Raw genomic sequence first — 18,083 nt, 5'->3', positions numbered from 1 at the left:
TGGCAATTATTGTTAGTCACAGGAACCATCTCTTAGTTAAGCTGCAATAGACATAGACTGCTGGGGGACTTAATTTATACACTGAGCTCCTCTGTTTCCTTCTACCTCCTCTGTCCCATAACCTCCCATCATTGTCCCATGTTTAACTAAGCTTGTCTCTTTCTGTCCAGTAGTTGTGCTTCTCTCCTCTCTCCCCCCCCCACCCCCACTCTTTCTCCCTCTCTGTCCTCACCCACAGGTATCATTGGACTCAAAGTTTGGTGTCTGTGATGGGCAGCTGCGGATCCAACCATCCTGCCTGCATCCAGTCCCTGGTCCTACCATCCTGCCTGTGCTCTGTTGTTGCTTGTTGTTGCTGTTGCTGTGCTTTTCTATCTCTCTATCCTCTCACCCCAACCGGTCGAGGCAGATGGCCGCCCACATCCAGTCTGGTTCTGCTGGAGGTTTCTTCCTCGTTAGAGAGGGAGTTTTTCCTCTCCACTGTTGCTGTCAAATTAAATGCTTGCTGTATGTGGGATTTGTTGGGTTTAGTTGTGTGAGGTTTTAAACCTTACTTTGTAAAGTGCCTTGAAATAACTTTGTTGTGATTTGGCGCTATATAAATAAAATTGAATTGAATTGAATTGACCACTACCAAGTGACTGTCGCGCTGTTAAACAACAATGGCAGGGAAAATGCAGGACATAAGTCACGTTAATGTGGTGTGTATTCGCTAGGTTTTCACACACACACACACACACACACACACACACACACACACACACACACACACACACACACACACACACACACACACACACACACACACACACACACACACACACACACACACACACACACACACACACACACACACACACAAATAGTAATGTTTCTGCATTAATATCAAACTATTAATTTGAAACCGCTACAACACTGAGCATCGTGAGTTTGACTTGTCAATGAAGCGAATGCTATAATGCTGAATGTATTGCTGAAAGTAGCTCAAACATTGAAAATATAGCTACAAGTAATTCAGACATTTCAGGTTTAGCTGAATGTATCTGTGTAAATTTACTTATTGCACTTATTGCTCTGCATCTGAAGAGCAATAAGTGCAGAACAGAATGTGCACAAGCAAAAACAGTTTAATTTTAACAAAAATATTAAATTTCACATGTTTTTACTACTGTCCTTTAAATCATTAATTTGATTTATGCGGGAAAACATGTCTTAATTAAGGAATCGAACCAGGGTATCCAGGGTCGTAATGAAACACTTTAACCACTCAGCCACAGTAGGTACTGATATCATTACTTGAATCAGCACTATGCATACTAATTGAAAAAACGTAAAATGCTACAGAAACATCTATAATACAACTAAACATTGGCAACACATTAAACATATACACTCTGGTCTCCCACTTCAGAGTCGAGGATTTATGACATTTAGCCACAGGAAATCAGAGCTTAGAGAGCAAATAGCTGAACAACTTTCTCTGAATGGGAAAACACTGTAATATTCAGTAGTATTAACATATTGTTTAGCATAAAAAGCAGATAATGATAGCGTAACACTTGTGTAAACTCCATACAAAAGGTGGACATTCTAATGCAAGCATTGCAAGGGTCACTAGTTGTCACACTAGGTTCTGTTACCAATGCATCATGGGTAATGGTTACTATTGATCATTACCCATGATGCATTGCGCTAAAGATTTGCAAATATTGTTGAATGTGTAATGTTGAATTTACTTTTCAAGAAAAGCTGAAACATTAAAACAAATAGTTGAAAGTGGTTCATACATTGAAAGTATAGCTAGAAAGAACAGGACAAAGCTGAAAATCTTTGTCAGGAACTGTATTAATATATTATAATACTAGGCTCAGAGTTTGTGCTATTAAAGCTAAGGATCTGAAATGGTTCTTTGACTTAAAAAAAGATTTGGAGGTAGCGTAGTGGATAATTGTTGATTTGTAAAATACTCTTATTAACTAGTCATAAAGCAGAATTACTACTAATAAATTGTGAAATTTGAATGGGTGCTTTTATTCTGGAAGGATCTGAAGAAAGCGTGCATTTAATTCAAATAACTAAGAGTGCATGCTTAGTAATTAAAGTAAAGAAGAAAAACCCTGTGATTCAATGGCAAACAAATTACAGGTTTACTACCCAAAACTGAAGACCACCATGGTGTGGTACAGCAGCTTCTGAAGGGAACCGTTCTCCTGTGAGGCACCTATATTTTACTATACTGTCATCCTAAAATGACCCACTCACCACATTCTCAGACTTAGAGACTGGGACTCTCAGCTGAGATGAGTCCCAGCAGCAGTGAAAACTTAAACTGAACTGAAGGATTGTTGTTCTCCATGATCATGTGAAGTGAAACAGCAGCTGTGAGTCCTCAGGCTGAGAACACGGCACAGACACACCGCAGTTGTAAAGACGACAATCTGCTGATCATCTACAGAAGGTAGGCCGGAGATAGGTGCTGGGCTGAACTTTGACTCAAGTCCCAGCTCCTTCTAAAGAAGCTCCTTGTGTTCTGACAGGTGTTGCCAAACTGGACCTTTACTTCAGAATCTGCAGACCAGAGTAAATGTGGTCACAATGTAGGCTTTCGGGCCCAATTCCCATGCCTCCAGGCGGCTTAGGGTTTGATGTGCCTGTGTGTGTGTGTGTGTGTGTGTGTGTGTGTGTGTGTGTGTGTGTGTGTGTGTGTGTGTGTGTGTGTGTCACAAACCATTTTTAATGTCTCTTTCTCAATCATGTATGAGCAAAGACATTGCACCCCAATCACACCAATAAGTCGCTTTTTCAGCGAAAACGTGATGAATATTGCCAACAAATTGGGCATACCAAATTGGGCTTATAATGAATGACTGAGTACAGTGGATGGCTTTTGAGGCATGCTCCTTGACTCTTTTCTGTTAAAGCAACAATAAACATCACTTCAACCTCAATTTTGAGAAACACAAACATTTTAAAAGAACACAACGCACATTACTGTCTGTAAATTGACACACAGTCAGTGTACTTTCTTACAGGTTGCAAAAATGTGTTTTTATTTTATTTATTATACCCTATTGCATATTGTCAACTGCTTCTTCTACTTTTTCTGTCAAAGCAGTAGAGCCCCATGTGGGACATTATCGCCCCCACAGGTGGAGATTGGTTTTGCTGCTCCCAGCCAGTTGAAACTGATTGGCAGCAGTTCAGTGGACAGGGGTGTATATTTATGTGTTTTCCTTATTTAACAATCTGCTTGATTACTTATTCATTGTAGTTTTGTTTTGTATTTATTTAGGGTTTGTATTTATCTATTGCTTGAACATGCCTATAAGGTGAGTATGCCCTGAATAATTTTTCATGGGGGGCCATGGCCACCCCTTGGGGGCGCCACTGCATCAGACTGACTCAGTATGAGAACTACTTACTAAAATTCAGTCACAAGAATTAAGCCAATTTCGGAGAAACCAACAATTTTACACAATCCTTTGTCTAAAAATAATTTTTCGGGATTTGGGTTGGACAGGAAGCCTAAATGTAACCAAGACCTAGAAACAGCTGTTTGACAGGACGCGAACACGTCATCACGTGCCAACTGTGAAGAAGGAAACTAAGTTAGCGTGTTACCAGCAGCAGAAAGTTATCTGATCCCCAACAGATGTTCTATGTCTGTTACTGCACTTTAAAACTAACCAACACGTTTAAAGGTAGGAGAGCGAGAACACACGTCGTGGGTTTTATTGTGAAAGGCCAGGTGGACTTTCCGCTCTGTGGACCGGACCGAGTGTCTCCTACCGGTTACCTTCACTTACCTGAATCTATCTGCCCCAGCAGTTGCTCCAGCAGCCCTACAGGCCGCAGTGTCCCCACCACAACCAGCACCGAATAGTCTGCTGGCAAAGACCGAGAAGATCCGTGAAAAGAAGAACTGAAACCGCCGCCCTTCTCCGTCACTACCTTTGCTGCCGTCGCCATATTGGCTTGGACGGTTTCTTTCTTTCTGTTTACTGGAGGGTAGAAAAACAAATTTTCGATGCAATTGCGCCACCTTGTGGATTGGAGTTGCAGGACCTACATTTCCACGTTATATTCTTTTACATAGTCCAGTCCTTGGGACCTCCTGAACCCGTCCAAAATAATTATTGTGTTTACCATTTTTTCTGTCTGTCTCTCTACATTATGTTCTCTCATATTGTTACATTTGTCATTTTTTTTGTCAGCTGTCTTTCTTTCCTTTTAATCTTCAGTAGTATCATCCCTTTTCCTGTGTATTCCAGTTGTATGCCTTTTGTATTTGATATAACAATTACTGTAGCTTATTGTTAACTCTGTATAGTTATGTTTAATGCAAATTAGAATAATAACGTTTTAATCCCAACAGCGGGGAAATTGCATCTTACAATGGCTGGGTATGGATTAGATGAATTTTTCTTCATATTTGCCTGTTATTGAAATTTCTTTTCATATGAGCTGGGATCCAACTGCGTGGTATACCTGCACACACAAGAGGTGGGAAAATGCTGTGCCATGGTGTAATAAAGGGGGTAGGGCTGCAATTTGCTGAGAGTTTTTTAAGGCTCGTAGTCAGACAGGCAAAAGTCGGAAGCCAAAGACTCGATGCAGGCAACGGTACAGACAGGGATCAGGCTATGGCGGGCAATCTTCATGCAAGGTTCAGTCCAATTCATTTCAATTTTATTTATATAGCGCCAAATCACAACAAAGTTATCTCAAGGCACTTTACAAAGTAAGGTTTAAGACCTCACACAACTAAACCTAACAAATCCCACACACAGCAAGCATTTAATTTGACAGCAACAGTGGAGAGGGAAAAACTCCCTCTCTAACGAGGAAGAAACCTCCAGCAGAACCAGGCTGGATGTGGGCGGCCATCTGCTTTGACCGGTTGGGGTGATGGGATAGAGGGAGAGAGAAAAGCACAACAACAACAACAACAACAACAACAACAACAACAACAACAACAACAACAACAACAACAACAACAACAACAACAACAACAACAACAACAACAACAACAACAACAACAACAACAACAACAACAACAACAACAACAACAACAACAACAACAACAACAACAAGAGCACAGGCAGGACGGTTGGACCAGGGACTGGATACAGGCAGGATGGTTGGATCTGCAGCTGCCCATCACAGACACCAAACTTTGAGTCCTATGATACCTGTAGGTGAGGACAGAGTGGAGGAGAGAGAGCGAGAGAGAGAGAGAGTGTTGGAAAAATACTACATTTAATCATTGAAACATATTTTGCTGAAGCCTCATTAGCTGTGCTGTAGCTTTGAAGTTTCCTCCCTTCTGCTCTGCAAGAAATAGGGAGTACCGGTGTGTAGCATCCTTATCTGATGAGCCCAATGCTTTGTGCAGAAAATATTTCCCACGTACTGTGTGACTATGCACCTCCCAGAATGCAATACATATTATGAGCTGAATCCTTGTCTTCTCTTCAGTGAGAGGAAGTTGCCTTTGCTGTAAACTGCTCACTCCTTGCAAGTAAAATCCTGAAGAAGGTCTCAACTGATTGTGTCTGCTTTATTTAAGATTTACAAAGGGAACTAACGATTTCCCTAACAGAGAGAGAGAGAGAGAGAGAGAGAGAGAAGCACAACTACTGGAGAGAAAGAGACAAGGTTAGTTGAACATGGGACAATGATGGGAGGTTATTGGACAGAAGAGGTAGAAGGAAACAGAGGAGCTCAGTGTATAAATTAAGTCCCCCAGCAGTCTATGTCTATTGCAGCTTAACTAAGAGATGGTTCCTGTGACTAACAATCATTGCCAGTGACCTGAACCATCCCTAACTATAAGCTTGATCAAAAAGGAAGGTTTTAAGCCTAATCTTAAAGGTGAAGAGTGTGTCAGCTTCTCGAACCTGAAGAGGGAGCTGGTTCCAGAGGAGAGGAGCTTGGTAGCTAAAAGCTCTGCCTCCCGTTCTACATTTAAAGACTCTAGGAACCACAAGTAGCCCAGCGCTCTGAGAACGAAGCGTTCTGCTGGGAGCATAAGGAACTATGAGGTCTTTAAGATAAGAAGGAGCTTTATCATTGAGTACTTTGTAGGTGAGTAGGAGAATTTTAAATTCTATCCTACATTTTATAGGCAGCCAGTGCAGAGAAGCTAATGTAGGAGATATGTCCAACAGGCAGAATCCAAACGGTACAGACAGGGATCGGGCATGACACAGTTAAACAACAGACAGAACTGACACACGGGATAAATGCTGGAGAGTCGACACATGTAAGGTGATCCAACAATCTGACGGGGAACTGAGGTAAGGACTGGTGATTAAATAAACAGAGTTGATTACTGAAACAACTGAGAAGGCACGTGACTAGAAACATAAAGCAGAAACTAACCAAACAGAACAAAACCTGGAAATCTGACAAAATAAAACAGGCAACAGCAAAATAAGGGTCCAGGCTGTGACAGTAGGGGATATCTGGAAAATGATAAAGAAGATGGGGGGTGAAGGGAGAGAGTGGGGATGTCAGGCTGCGGCAGAGAGCGGACCCACATGCACAGTGCCAGGACACGAGGTAGGTGGTGAAAAATCAGAGTTAATTTCAGTAATCGTTGTCACAGACAGTCCAGGTCATACACAATAGAACATAGGATTTAAGTACAAAAGGAGCAGGCTTAATTGGGTCCATAGACAGGCTAGAGATGTCCAACTCGAGACCTCCCGCTCGACTCAGCATCGATCTTTTGAAGCGGAAGTGTCGTCAAGCAGAATCTCGAGCGCGTTCCGAATCACGTGACCAATGAGAGCGAGAGGTGTCGATACGTCACGTGACTGCCGAGCGACTTAAGTGCAGTATGAACGGACGGTTGTTTTAATATGTCAGAGCTTTATAAACGTGGCAAGCGGTCCGGAGATGATCTATAAGATGATAGATGATCTATAAGATAGACAGGTTTCACATTTCAGACATCTGTAATGTATTTATGACAAGTTCAAAATGTAATTAAAGACTAAAACTACATTTTGACAAGTCGCAATTCCAATACAAATATCTTTATTAGTCAGACATCAGTGCCGTGCAAACGGCTCCTCTCTAAAGCTGGAGAGGTGGTGAGAATGTGATTAAAGTCATGTTCTGTGGAAAAATAAAATGAAATAAAGGTCTTTGATTAAACTAACTGACAAACATGTCTCCTCAACGTAGTAATAAACAGAGTTGCAGAAGAACAAATACAGCTCTAATAACATCGGACATCAAACATGTTTGCCACATCAAGGCTACTTATACATTATTATCCAGAGAGAAACACAATTACACACCTTTGATTAAACAAGTTTTATTTGACAATAAAACATAGACTGTGGTCCTGAACAATCACGTATCAGCGAGGGTTTGATGGTCAGTCTGCTCAAGCAGTTCTCATGCACAACCAGCAGATGTCGCTGTTGTGACTGTGTCGTGATGGTGTCGAGCAATGTGTCGATTTCAGCCCAACTGTATCATAGTTGCTCAGTGATTCACGAGGCTTCGATTTCGCCATCTCTAAGACAGGCAAGGTTCAACAACATATTAATCACGGCTACAGTACCAGTCCGGGTTGAGTAGAAGTCGGCGGTCAGAAGTGCGGAACAGGATCGGAAACGAGATGAGCTGAACTGGTATCTGATGCAACGTGACGACTTGTATTCACAACGATCTGGCAACTGGCTATGGTCAGTACTGGCGCTTAAATACTGAAGACTGATTGCTAATTATTGACAGGTGTGCATGGTGAACCGTGAGTGACAGGAAACAGCTGTGACATGGATGAAACCAGAAGTCCTCTCAAAATAAGGCAGGAAACAAAACCAAAACCTGACAACAGGGATGAAAACAGGAAGTCCTTTAGACTAAAACAGGAAACAAAACCAAAACCTGACGGGAAATCCAGTGATAGTGAGTGAGGGAATTACAGCTATTACTGATAAGAACAAAGCAGACATGTTGGTCAGCAGTTTTGGTAAAGTGCATTCATCTGAGAACCTGTCAGTAAATGAACGAAGAGGGAGAGAGCAGGCGAAGGAGGAAAACAAAGATGCACTGGGAAGGAAAGAGGACGTTGATGATGAAGTAAATGTGTCATTTACAATGGGAGAGTTGGTGAGAGCAATAGAGAGAATAATACTGCTCCAGGGAAAGATTACATCTGTTATATAATGCTTAAGCATCTTGGCAAAGTTGGGTTATGTAAGCTGTTGTCTATGTTTAATAGAATATGGGAAATGGGTAAGGTGCCAAAAGGATGAAAGAAATTAGGAAAACCAGGGAAGGATCCGAGTAATCTGGGCAGCTATAGGCCTATAAACTTAACATCTAACGTTTGTAAAATTATGGAAAGAATCCATAAAGAGTAGATGAGAGACTGACGTACTTTAAGAGAAACAAAATCTGATAAATAAAAGTCAAAGTGGTTTTAGGAGGGGAAGAGGAACTATGGATCTAGGGCTGTGTTTGGCGCATGAGATAAGAAGGGCTTGCGTTAACAAGAAGCTGGTAGGTGCTGTTTATTGATGTGGAAAAGGCTTATGATATGATGTTGAAGGATAGTCTGATGAATAAGTTACATGGGCTGGGTGTGAGTGGAAGGTTATTTAATTGGATAAATTATTTTTTTGGATAGCAGATGTATTCAGATGACGGTGGGTCGGGAGCTGTCGGTAGAAATCGAGGTGGAGAATGGCACTCCTCAAGGTAGTGTAAGTAGTCCTACCTTGTTCCTGGTCATGATCAACAACATTTTTAATAATGTGCCTTAGAGTTTAGGAAGAACATTATTCGCTGATGATGGAGCATTATGGAAGAGGGGAAGAAATAAAAAACACCTAGGTAGTAAAATTTAGGATGGGATAACCAAAGTACAGTAGAGGAATAGGGGATGAAATGAAGCTTTCACTTCTCAATAGAGAAAAGTAAGGTGATGCTCTTTACTGAAAGGAGGAAAAAAGAGCAGTGTGAAATAAAGTTTTATGGGGTTTTGTTAGAACAGGTTGATTCATTTAGTTTTTTGGGGATGACATTGGATTTCAGATTAACATGGAAGGAGCACATTGATGATGTATTGAAGAGGTGTAAGAAAGTACTGAATGTTATGAGGTGTTTGGCAGGACTGGAGTGGGGAGCTGATGCTTTTTCACTAAAAAGCATTTATAGAACCTTGATACGGTGTCGTTTAGACTACGGGAGTATAGCATACTGCATACAGCAGTAAAAACAAGGCTTGATATTATTCAATCCAAAGCCACTAGACTGTGCATTGGAGTGACTAAAACCTCCCCAGTGTGTGCCATGCGGGTGGAAATGATGGAGATGCCTCTATGGTTGCATAGAAAGCAGATTTTAGTTAGCTACTGGTTAGGTTTGGAAGGGTTTATGGGTGAACACCCTACAAAAGAGATTTTGGAGTAGTGCTGGGAAAGCCAGGGCATAGAGTTTTAGTCAGGGGGGGAGGAGAGTCAGCTAGAGAAATGGGTGTATTGGTGTGGGAGTTTAGTCTGACGGTATTTTGGCCAAAGATGTCAATATGGAGGATGGAGAGTCCAGTTGTGGATCTGGAGATGTTGAGTATTAAAAAAGGAAAGGAGTGTGGGGATTAAAATATGGAGTTTTATTTGTATGCAGGAAGGCAATACCCAGGGTTCGTTCATGTGTATACAGATGGATCTAAGGATCCTAGAACTGATAGAACCTGTGCTGCAGTTACAGTGCAGAGTCATAGCACAGACATGGTTAAAAGAACATCAAATGACCTGAGCATGTATTCAGTGGATATGTATGCATTGTTAGTTGCGTTGGAGTTCTGCACAGCATTAGGGCTGGAACATCTAAATATAGACAGGAATTACTGGTGAATATTCTGTCATTATAATCAGGAGTAGTAGTAGAACAGAATGTGGTAGTTCAGTTTGTGTGCATACCTGCTCATTAAGGAATTTTTGGTAATGAAAAAGCTCATAAATTAGCAACGGAGGGTCTAAAGCGTGTTCAAACTGACCTCACTGTTGCGTTGTCAAAGTCTGAGGGGAAGAGTGTGGTGTGAAGGAAGGTAAATGAAAAAAGGCAGCAGTACTGGGATTAGGAGACAACTGAATAGGTTGCAGAAGAAAGTGGGAGAGGACAGAGGGTGGAGCAGGAAAAGAAGAGAAGAAGTGGCTTTTACCAGTCTACGAATGGGACACAATAACTTAAACAGTACGCTACATATACTGGGGAAACATGATGATGAGCTGTGCAGGCAGTGTCAAGTGGTGGTAACTGTAGAACGTGTGATGATGAGATGTAGAAGATACAGCTGTGAAAGGGAAGTTATGATGGAGAATTTCAGCAGGAGAAGAATAGAAGTAAAGCTGAGTGACATGCTGACCAGCAGGGGCGCTGATAGGCAGCCTGTATTTATGTTCATGAGAGCATCGGGTCTGGTTAAGAGGATTTAAGATTTTTCCTGTAGAGGGCAGCAATGCAACCACTTTGGATGCCGGCTGCCGTAAACCCCAAAGAATACGAAGAAGAAGAAGAAGAACTTTGAAGAATCAGCGCTCATTTCCATTAACTAATTAATTCATTCAGTATATTTTGGTGAAAATATACATATATAGTAAAGGGATGGTGGCTCATAACAAGACGAGTTTTCTGCGGGGGTTCTTTTCGGTTATTCCTTTTGAGAGCTGGATGCATGATGGCGTCGTGTAACTCGTGTATTTCCTACGGTCCTTGAATGTATTTCTCCATCATGGCGGCCTCTGCGTCCTCTGTGCCCGTACTCGGCCAATGCGGGTTTTATGTGGAAAAGAAGAAACGTTTCTGTAAAATGGTCGTCAGGAGCGGGAAAAGGTTCTGCGGAGAGCATGCCATTATGGTGAGTTCATAGAAACAGTAATTAGAACACGGTCTAAAACAGTATTCCTCGGACGCCAATAAGCGTGTCAGGTGTTAGCTTACCGTGGGTTCTGGAGAACAGTGAAAGTCCAATTACACGTGTCACCGTGTGTTTGCTTTCAGGAGGAGGGTGGCAGCAGCAGGAGGATAGTTTGTCCTCTGGACCCCAAGCAGTGAGCCATTTTCCTATTATATACGTCGTTTAAACTGGAGAACAAGGATTGCTGTTAGTGGTCATGTGTTAAAGTAAAAGGTTCATCGCTGGTTCTGTGAATGTCTCTGTTTCTGGAAATTTAGTACCGTGAGTGAAGACAAACTGGACAAACACCTGAAAAAATGCAACAACAGAAGCAGAGCCAAACCTGTACGGCCTCTGTCCACTGATCCTCATTGCACACTGTCAGACGGAGAACAGCCACATTGTGAGTGTGTGTTTGTGATGCTCTGCAGGTTTATTATGTGGAGAACATTAATGCTGGAGTAGCTGATGGACAGAAGATGCTGCAACAGGTAATGGCTGCCCTGCTGCAGGTGGAGCAGCTTTGTCACTCATTGACGTAATGTTTATGTTCCAGGTGAGTCTGTGTGATTTCAGCAGGATGCAGTTGGAGAGTCTGGTGAACAAACTAAAGTCTGCATTCACAGGTGAGTTGCCTGTTTTCTGTTAAACATGGCAATTTCAGCTTGATCTAAAATTTTCCCAGAATCCACCAGAAAATATCTAATACAACTAGAAAAAGTAATTTCTCGAGAAATTACGTGGGAGAGCTGATCTGCTGCTGCAACGATGCCAAATGCTAATTAAGCTGCTGACGTCACAAAGTTGACTATGACAAAACAATGAAAATGGTGAAAACAAGAAAACGATGACAAAATATGGCGATTAAAAAGATGACCAAGGTCTTTTTATGACAAGGTTAAAATGACAATGATTCAAAAGTTGACCAAGGTAAAAAGATGTCAAAGATTAAAAAGTTGACCAAGGTGCATTGTTGACAATCATAAATAAGCTGACTAGCTTTTTCATTTGAGGAAAGTATTTGTAAATAATTACTTAACTCTGTAATAGTTTAATAACTAGTAAAAATTTACCAGTCAGAAACAAAAATCTTGCCATTTAAGGTAATAAATTACATTGGTGCTTTCATCTTGAAAAGATTTAGAGGTCATTTGTGAGTGATTACTAAACTATAAAATAGTCATTAGATAGTAATAATTTATCATTCAATAGCAAGAATATTAGAGCAAAAGATTTAGATTAAGCCCTTTCAGAATAAAAACACCCTAATAAGTGTGAGTGGTTATTTACTGAATTGTAAAATAGTCTCATTAACGATTGGTAAGTATTTAGAACCAGAAATGTTGTAATCAATCTTGCCATTAAAGGTAATAAGTTGTAATTGGTGCTTTTATTTTGAAATTATTTAGAGGAAATGTGTCGGGGTAATAGCGTAACTCAATTAGTCTTTAAATAATCATATGTGTGGGTAATTACTAAACTGTTAATCTATCTTTAAATTACCCATCCAAGAGTAGAAATATTGCTATTAAAGCTAATTGTTTGGCTTGATGCTTTTATTTTGAAATTATTTAAAGGAAGTGTGTGCTTAATTACCACACATTCAATACTGTACTTGACTAATCCGTAATAAGCATTGAACTGCTGTTTACACTGAGCATCAGGAGTTTGACCTGTCAGTCAAATCTGCAACTGCGCCGTTGCCATGGAGACGAAAGGCGGGAAGATCAAGCTCGCTCTGTGAAAGCAGACTTTCAGCCTTGATAAATAGGCTTGTTCCAGCAAAACCATAATAGTTATTACAAAAATATTTTCATTTTATGAATCCCAATGCTTCCCTAAACAACTTGAGTTAATTTTATGTTTGAGGATGAAAGCTTGTAGCCACGGTCGTGTCCACAGTTTCCCCAGACGTCTACCGAAAATTATCATTAGAGTCTGTGGGAGAAATTCAGGATCTCTGTGCGCTTTGAGGTTGATAGCGACTAAAGTATAGGTCTGAGGGTATAGCCAGACACATCATTAGAAAGAAGACACGTATGACTACGGTTTAGTGAAATAATTACATTGATAGAGTGAAAATTGTGGCTGTAGTGACGAATTAAAACGGAAGTTCTGTCTTTTAAAAAACGAGCCCGCGCACTCTAGCTGTGACATCACGCACTCTAGCTCACAAAATACACACTAATGGAAAAGCTGAAAATGTAACAAAAAACACACTAAATTTAAACACTCAAGTTAAAAAGTATAGAAGATACGAGGACGCTGCTTTACAAGGAGCAAGTTGAACAATAATAGATGCTTTTGAAGTTGAAATGACGTTTCTACGCCAAAGTATGACAATGACAGAAGCTGACGAAAAGAGGGAAGTTGACAAAAAGTTAAATGATGATTCTCATGGACGACCATTATAAAAACACGATGAAAAACGTTTAATAACGTTAAAAGTTGAAAAGCTGAAAACGTGAAAATTAACAGCATTGGTCGTCTAACGATGACGTACGTTGAGAATGTTGAACAATGATTCTACGATGAAGGGTTGAGAAGTAGATAGCGGCCGAAAAACGGGGCGAAATAATAAGAATAACAATAAAGATATAGTAGATAAAGATCGAAGATCTCAATAGTATGAGAGCTGCCCACTAAAAAGTAACAGGTGAGTTATGAACATTTAGCAACAGTCACATTAAGAGGTTCAGCTGGACACATTTAGATTGTGGCTGGTTTGTTTGTGTTGGACTCTTTCAGGGCTGCAGTGTGATGTGGAGGACAGAGTTCTGTCTCACCCCGTCCTTCACGAAGAACTCCACAACCCAAAGAACGGAGTCTCGGCCTACAAACACCTCAAACAACAGGTAAACCTCTTGGTCAGGGGTGTCAAACTCATACCAGTCCCTTGCTGGTTTTCCAACTCTCCCTTACCCAGAGCCTGCTAATTACCTACATCAGGTGTGTTATGTCAGTCAGCTGCTGGAGAGTTTGAAAACCACCAGGGACACCGGCCCCCATGGAACGCAGTTTGACACCTTTACTCTAGGTATAACATTGTGAAACAAGGACTTGTTTTGTCCCTGAACTGCATTCAATTTCTGGGGCCAAAACATGTTCTGTTTTGGTAGGTGAATTTTAAATTTGACACTTTCCATAGGACCAGATTTCGGTCCCTTACATTTCCAGGTATGCTCAGTCCTCTATCTTAGGTCACCTGGAGGCGATGGGGCTGCTGGGGAATGGACGGTGCTTTGTGGAGTTTGGAGCAGGTCGAGGGAAGTTGTCTCATTGGATCCATGAGGCTCTGAAGACCCAGGACTACCCACAGACTGGTAGAGATCTGCAGCTGGTTCTGGTGGAGCGCTGTAGTACCCGCTTCAAGGCATGTTGGAACATCTTAACTACAGTCCCAACTCCAAGTTCTTGCCTACGTCCTGACTCTTCCAACTGCTGCTCCCTCTAACTTAACAGTAACAAGGAGCATGATTGGACCACAGTTTGTCAGACATTTTACTTTGTTAAACGAAATGGGTCTGAACAGTTCTGTGTTGTTTCAGGTGGATGGGAAACATCAGGATGTTGGGGTTCATTTTGAGAGACTGCAGGTTGACATTCAGCATCTGGATTTAAGTACGAGATCACCATGTAGTCACTAGTGGTTTAGGTAAGACCTCTTTTCTCTGATACATGAATGTCTGTTTCCAGGTAAAGTCACATTCATCAGACAGAAGAATCTGCCATTAGTTGGAGTTGGAAAACATCTGTGTGGAGCAGCGACAGGTAAGACCAGTCTGCTTCAGATCTAGAAGTCTCATTAATGGTCTTGGAGAATGTAAAGTCATTTATTCTGCTTTCTGTTGTAAGATGTTTTTCCCCACTGTTGGGCTTATAAAGGCATTTTTATTCTTACTCTGCCCAGATCTGGCTCTGCGCTGTTTGTTGGAAACAGCAGAACGCAGAGGAGGTACCAAACCACCACAAAAAAACCTCAGAACATCTGAACTAGCTGCTGAGCCGGACTCTGGACCAGCCCCTGATGGTGTAGACGTGGTTGCTGGCTCTGACTCTGGCCTTGGACCGGTACTTGGCCTGGCAGTGGCCCTTTGCTGTCACCATCGATGTGACTGGCTTCACTATGTCGGTCAACAGTTTTTCCTGCAGCGAGGACTTGGTCCTGAAGAGTTCTCAGCTTTCTGTCGAATGTCTAGCTGGGCTACATGTGGTCGCAGACAGACCAATCAGAATCGGATCAGTCTGAGGGGAGAGGATGAGGAACATGAACCAGCAGATGAAAATGACACAGTGGCTGGGTAAATGTTAAAGCTCAGCTCTCAGTGACTAACTGTACTAGATTAAAGTGAGGGTGGTCGGTTCTGGTCCTCCACGGTCACCGTCCTAATGGTTCTCCAACTCTCGTTGGTTAACTCTCGGCATTGGTTAACTTTTCCAGCTGCTGATTGACTGAAGGCACCTGATGAAGGTGATCAGCAGCAGAGAGAGCTGGATAACCAGCAGGGCAGTGGACTTTGAGGCATTTCTAAGGCCAGGTCCATCCAAAGCAGCACTGCAACAAATACCTGCTTACATTCATATTCCTTTAGTTGCTCCTTTTGGGAATCACAAAAATGTATTGAGACAGATGAGCTGTGCTACATAATAATGTCCAAGGTGCTACATTACCAACTTCCAGCCTGACAATGTGTAACCAGCCTGAATGCCACTGCTGCATCAGGTTAGGAGAAGCTAGTGTTAGTTGTCTAGATGTGGTAAACAATATTAGAAGCTGTAGGTGTTTGTAGAGGCAGGATTGTCACACTCCTGCAGACATATGCACCTGGAGGCTTAATTCTGGGATTGGTTTCCACAAAAACTGCACCTTTAGCCTGAGATGTGCCATGTAACTATAGACATGTACAGTCGTTTCATAGACATGAATTGACCAGCTTTTTGTGTGTTTGCAGGTTTCTGTCAGCTCCGGAGCGCGAGCACTTTGGCCGTCTTTGCAAACTCCTGATTGACTGCGGCAGAATTCACTTCCTGCAGAACAGAGGGTTTGACAGCAAACTGATGCATTATGTCGACTCCCAGGTCACACTGGAGAACATGTTGCTGACGGCACAGCCACGGACTCAGTCCTCACACCAAGGATGAAGCAATATGGTTGAAATGTTTTTAATAAAGTTTGAATCTTTAATATAACAAAACTCAGTTTCAGATACAACAGTTACGTCTAGAGAACTTTGACCATGCTAACAATTGTGGTGAATTCTTAAAAAAACAAACTATCCATTTAATAATAAATAAAGGGAACATCAATAATAATAATAAAACTTTATTGATCCCACGTTGGGGAAAACGTGGATACCAAAACCTTCAGGCAATATTGTGTTTCAGTCACTCACTCATTTAAATACTAATAAATCCTAAACTATGCAGTAAAAGTACACAGCACTTCTAGTAGAACAAGGGAAAGTGATCTGGGTCTGGCATTATGCACCAGAGTCAAGTTATTCACTGTCAAAGTTGACTATTACAGTATAACATGATACTTTCAAAATGACTAAATCCCAAAATATACAGTAAAAGTGCACAGGTGTGGCTAATAAACACTAAAATATAAGTACACATGTCTCTGGCGACAGTCTTTCTATATATGCAGTATTTTCTTTAGAGGTTTTCCATATTTTCAACAGATCAGACGTCTCGTTATGAAAAGTGCTGTCGTCGTCAATGCCTTGACAATGTTTTGTCGTCTGAACACGATCTAAATAGTCTACAGTTTTACAAGACGTAATCTGACGCAGTTTCATCGTTGCTCGTGTTATAGATGCGGAAGTAGCTTAAAGGAAACAAGGACCGAATAAGTCTACAGGTAATAGCTTTTGAGTCTTGTTTTAGAAGCTTCGCTTATTAAAAAAGCGCATTCTGTGACACGAGCAAAAATTACTATTAACGAAATTCGATCTTGTTACCACAGCCGTAAGAATCAACTCGGAGTCACAACCTTAACCATTGGACCAGCAAGCAATCTATACAGTGTATGTTTCATTAGATATATTCAACATGTTTAAAGACACTTTTTGTGAACAGTGGAAACCAGATCAACTTTTGACCACTGTGTCTTGGTGTTACGTTAAATTTAGCACACATGTGTTACATGTGATACATGTGTTAGTGTCAGCAGCTGTTCTGGGGTCCGTTTCAAGAAGAAGGTTTAACAAACTGAGTTTAAACTAAACTCTGAGCTGATTTACACTGAGTTTACAAACCTGGAGTTTTCGGTTTCAGAACAGCTGAAAAGAGTTGGTTTAAGCAACTCCAAGTTGATTGACTTAGAGTTAAGCGCGTGCACCGCGACGATAAAAAAGCCCTGATCAATGGAGTGAAGATATTACGAGTCACCGTGGCAACAGGACAACAAATGGATATGATACGTCAAGCATATAGCGACTACAAGCCTATAATCCGTAGAAAAAGCAACACGGCTGCAACGGCGAAAGAGAAAGAATTAGCTTAGAAGAAAATAGCTGCTCGAGTCAATGCATAAGTTTACATTTTAATCATGCAGTGTTCAGCGTAACTACATACTAAATAATTTTAGTATTGTTGTTATACAGTATTTCACTCGTAAAGTAAGGACTTGTGAAGTAATTTTTCACTCATCTAAGGAGTTACTTCAGTAATTGCATAAAATACCGACGTTTGTATGAATTAAGTGCAGTGTTATGTCTATGCATTTTTAAAATTCCTGTTGTGGTTGATGTGGGATTTGTAAAGTAATGATAATTAAATAATCCAATAAGTTTTATGAAGAGCAATTATTACATTAATCTAATTAGGTTTTTAAAAGTTACCCAAAACACGTAATAATATAAGAATTTAATTTCAGTTTTTATGTAGGCGTAATCCTGCAGACATAAAAGAACGTGGCTAAAAATAAAATATAAAAACATAATTCAAACAGGTATAAGGCACCATCATGTCATGGATGTAGACTACCTGACCTCCAATATTTGACATAATAAATAACTAAATAGCATGCAGAGTATAGCAGTGCAGCAGCATTTTCAACATCGCTGTAATGTTTTCACACAGTTAAATCTTTTGACTTCTACTCAGCCAACAGAAAGGAGGCAGCGGCTAGAACAACTGGTGGAGGACCTGCACCTCC

At 41.0% G+C, this 18,083-nt stretch overlaps 2 protein-coding genes across 17 annotated transcripts in view; one reads left to right on the top strand and one right to left on the bottom strand.

Moving 5' to 3' along the window:
• The window catches only part of map1sa (microtubule-associated protein 1Sa), a 56,858-nt gene extending 52,817 nt beyond the window's left edge, over positions 1-4,041 (bottom strand). For 10 of the 15 annotated variants that reach the window (XM_055508661.1, XM_055508657.1, XM_055508659.1 and 7 more), the window contains exon 1: positions 3,807-3,947. Coding sequence is in view for 1 of the 15 variants with exons in the window: in XM_029146028.3 (XP_029001861.1) it covers positions 3,807-3,969 (163 nt within the window). In the remaining 14 variants the exon portion in view is untranslated. Of the gene's footprint in view, positions 1-3,806 lie in introns of all 15 variants that reach the window. The other 5 variants (XM_055508663.1, XM_055508656.1, XM_029146030.3 and 2 more) reach the window with 3 other exon arrangements.
• A 2,668-nt stretch (positions 4,042-6,709) lies between these two features.
• On the top strand, positions 6,710-16,535 carry trmt13 (tRNA methyltransferase 13 homolog). 2 transcript variants are annotated; one of them, XM_029146042.3, is made up of 11 exons: positions 7,748-10,882; positions 11,026-11,075; positions 11,200-11,266; positions 11,353-11,412; positions 11,478-11,547; positions 13,670-13,776; positions 14,109-14,294; positions 14,470-14,542; positions 14,618-14,692; positions 14,832-15,222; positions 15,874-16,535. In XM_029146042.3, the coding sequence occupies exons 1-11, from the start codon at positions 10,742-10,744 to the stop codon at positions 16,061-16,063; spliced, it is 1,410 nt and encodes a 469-aa protein (XP_029001875.1). In that variant the 5' UTR covers positions 7,748-10,741; the 3' UTR covers positions 16,064-16,535. The 2 variants fall into 2 exon arrangements, with proteins under 2 accessions (XP_029001877.1, XP_029001875.1); XM_029146044.3 differs by lacking the exons at positions 7,748-10,882; positions 11,026-11,075; positions 11,200-11,266 and adding an exon at positions 6,710-7,703.
• The last annotated feature ends 1,548 nt before the right edge of the window (positions 16,536-18,083 follow it).

This window comes from Betta splendens, chromosome 4, assembly GCF_900634795.4.
Source record: "Betta splendens chromosome 4, fBetSpl5.4, whole genome shotgun sequence".
Taxonomy (NCBI): domain Eukaryota; kingdom Metazoa; phylum Chordata; class Actinopteri; order Anabantiformes; family Osphronemidae; genus Betta; species Betta splendens.
The sequence above is the reverse complement of the archived record's forward strand: the minus strand, read 5'-3'. Positions and strand labels throughout refer to the sequence as shown.